Consider the following 2,967-nt stretch of genomic DNA (forward strand, 5'->3'; position numbering starts at 1 on the left):
GCCTCACTCTGTTTCCCAGGCTGGAGTACAGTGGCATGATCATAGCTCACTGTAACCTGCAACTCCTGAAGTCAAGCAATCCTCCCACCTCCACCTCCCAAGTGGCTAAGACTATAGGCATGCACTACCACACCAGTTCGTTTTTTAAATTTGTTGTAGAGTTGGGACTGTATTGCCCAGGCTGTTTTGAACTCCTGTCCTCTAGCAATCCTCCATACTGGGCCTACCAAAGTACTAGGATTATAGGTGTGAGCCACCACACCCAGCCTCATTCATCTTTTATGGTTTGCTATCTCTGTTCAGTCAAAACCCAGCCTCCGCCCATCTCTGTGCTGACAGACCTGGAAGGAGAGGGGCATGAGGTATACAGCAGAGTAGAAAATGTCTCCCGGTGATTCTAGAGCAATCCACTGTCTTCTCCCAGCTCAAACACACGTGTACTCGGCACAGCGCACATCACTTAACTTACTCTGCACCTCCCTAATAACAAGTCCATTGGTGAGAATTATACAGAGCCAAGGCAGGTGACTGGGCTTTATGCCAGGATACCAAAATTTAAAGGGTGCAGGAAAGTATTAACGCTGGTTTCAAAAGATTATATGACTATAAATTTTATTAGATTTACATGTTGACAGCCCAGGCATTTCTTCAACCGTCTAGAAACAACTGAGCTTAGTACCTAGTTAACAAGAATAATTAGTTAAAACGGAAAGCTAGCAGATGGTGTACATTATTAGTAACACCCCTCTGTGTGCCAAGTCCGAAGCACAAAGTTGACCAATGGCCCATGTACTGCTACTTGCCCAAGGCATCAAAATTGCCAGTTCTGGGCAAATGCAAAGTCTGGTTTCAGGGTCACTTTGTACTGAAAACTCTTGTTGGCAGATTCTGCTTGGCCATTCATTACTCTAGCACACGCCTCACTACCTACTTATACCTTATTAAGGAGGTGAGATGTTGCCTTTCTTGGCTTTCTCAGTTTAAATGTCAGTTTCTACCTTGAATCTTTCATGCCTTCATGTCAAAAGAGAGAGAGAGAGATAGGGAAAATGACATCATAACTAAATATGGAATTGCTTTAACTTCAGGCTGGTATCTTCTCCCATCATGGCTCTCCTGGGCAGTCAGTTTCCTAATGACCCCAACTCACTTTCAGAGGGCTCTTATGAATTAGCAGTGTGCTACAGAATGGGAGACTGACCTCAGTTCATCCACTGCTAACTAGCTTTGTGCCCTGAGCAAATCACTTTCCCAAACACAGAATAAGCAGGCCTCCTGTTCTTAGCTAGCCTCAGTGTGTCACTACTGAACTATATGGTCTTGAGAAAATTCCCTGAACCTGTTTCTTCATCTCCACCTTAAGGACATTGGAATAGATGATCTCAAAGGCCCCTCCAGGGTAACTTTCTTCAGCTCTATTTAAGCCGTTTTTCCATTTAGATAAGTGTGGACAAATTGACTTTGAGATAAGGGTAACTTATTCAAGGAGAACTGGACAGTAAGCACTTGGAGAAATGGGGGTGGAACTCACTGTGAAAGGAAGAGGAGGGGTCTAGAAATAGATTTTGAGATGAGACTTGAAATCATGAGAATGAAGGAGCTTCCCAAAGGGTAAGTGTAAAGAAAAGCGCAAAGGGTCAGAGACAGCCTTAGAAGAATAGGAGGTGGGAAGAAAAGACTGCAAAAGAATATAAGACAAACTTCCTGGTGGCTCGCACCTGTAACAATTTCAGATACTGAGGCAGGTGGATGGCTTGAGCTCAGGAGTTCCAGACCAGCCTCGGCAACAGGGCAAGACCCTGTCTCTACAAAAAATACAAAAATTGGCGGGGTGTGGTGGCAAGTACTTGTACTCCCGACTACTTTGGGGACTGAGGCAAGAGGATGGCTTGAACCCAGTAGATCAAGGCTGCAGTGAGCCGAGATCATGCCACTGTACTCCAGCCTGGGTGACAGAGCAAGACTCCATCTAAAAAAGAAAGAAGGAAGCCAACCTTAAATGGTTAGCAGCAGATCTTAGGGTAGTTTTCAGAAAAAAAAAGATGTTTTAAGAAATTGAACTTATTTTGACGACAGTTCCTAAGAAGGAAGGTTTTGTTGTCATTGTTGTTGTTATTTTTAATATAAAGATAAGGTCTCGCTATGTGGCTCAGGCTTCTCTCAAACTCCTCAACTCAAGTGATCCTCCCACCTTGGCTCCCAAAGTGCCATGATTACAGGTATGAGCCACAGGGCATAGCTCAAAAGAAAGTTTTTATCAACATGGGTAAATGTACCTCCCTTACTTACTGCAGCCCTGGTCCAGACCTCACCCCCTCTCTCTAGGCTGTGAAGCTTCACGGAGGTATCGATATCCTAGTCTCCAATGCTGCTGTCAACCCTTTCTTTGGAAGCCTAATGGATATGACCGAGGAGGTGTGGGACAAGGTGAGAGGGGATTAAATCAGCAGGGGGCGGGCCTCAGAACATATTCAGTACAAACTCCGTCTGCTTTTAGAATGTGTTTGTCAAGGGCAGTGTAAATGTGAGGACTCTTTGCCATGTGCCACACACGTGGAGCACACCTGGTAAAGGGCGGGTGGGGGTAGCTCTATCCCTGCCCTTCCTATTCATTTCTGCTACTCCTAGTTCTGACTGCTTGTATTTGCTCTTCACTAGCTGTAGTCTGCTCCCCTCCTAAGGCTTCTTCCCCTGCATGCTCTTCTGCCTGGCTGATTTCCGACAGAGACATAGCAGCTAATATGCCAACAACTACAACACTTAAATTTACACACCCACCTGTCCCCTTTCAGCTGACAAAAAGTAATCTTTTTCATTAGTTGGGAAATATTAAATGCTGCTAGTTGTTTAAAACACTGATTCTGGTGAATGACCAGTTGCCCCTTTATAATATACATCCTTTAAAAAAATAAAATAAAAACCCGTATTATTTTCTTCTTAGCTGCAATGTCAAGAAAATCTGAGATC

General features: G+C 44.4%; 1 protein-coding gene across 1 annotated transcript in view; it reads left to right on the plus strand.

The window, feature by feature from the left end:
• DHRS4 (dehydrogenase/reductase (SDR family) member 4) overlaps nucleotides 1–2,967 on the plus strand; it is a 12,398-nt gene that overhangs the window by 3,410 nt on the left and 6,021 nt on the right. The window contains 1 exon segment of the mRNA XM_011990709.1: nucleotides 2,326–2,489. Within this exon segment, the coding sequence (XP_011846099.1) occupies nucleotides 2,326–2,489 (164 nt within the window).

Source organism: Mandrillus leucophaeus, unplaced genomic scaffold (genome assembly GCF_000951045.1).
Source record: "Mandrillus leucophaeus isolate KB7577 unplaced genomic scaffold, Mleu.le_1.0 Scaffold380, whole genome shotgun sequence".
NCBI lineage: Eukaryota > Metazoa > Chordata > Mammalia > Primates > Cercopithecidae > Mandrillus > Mandrillus leucophaeus.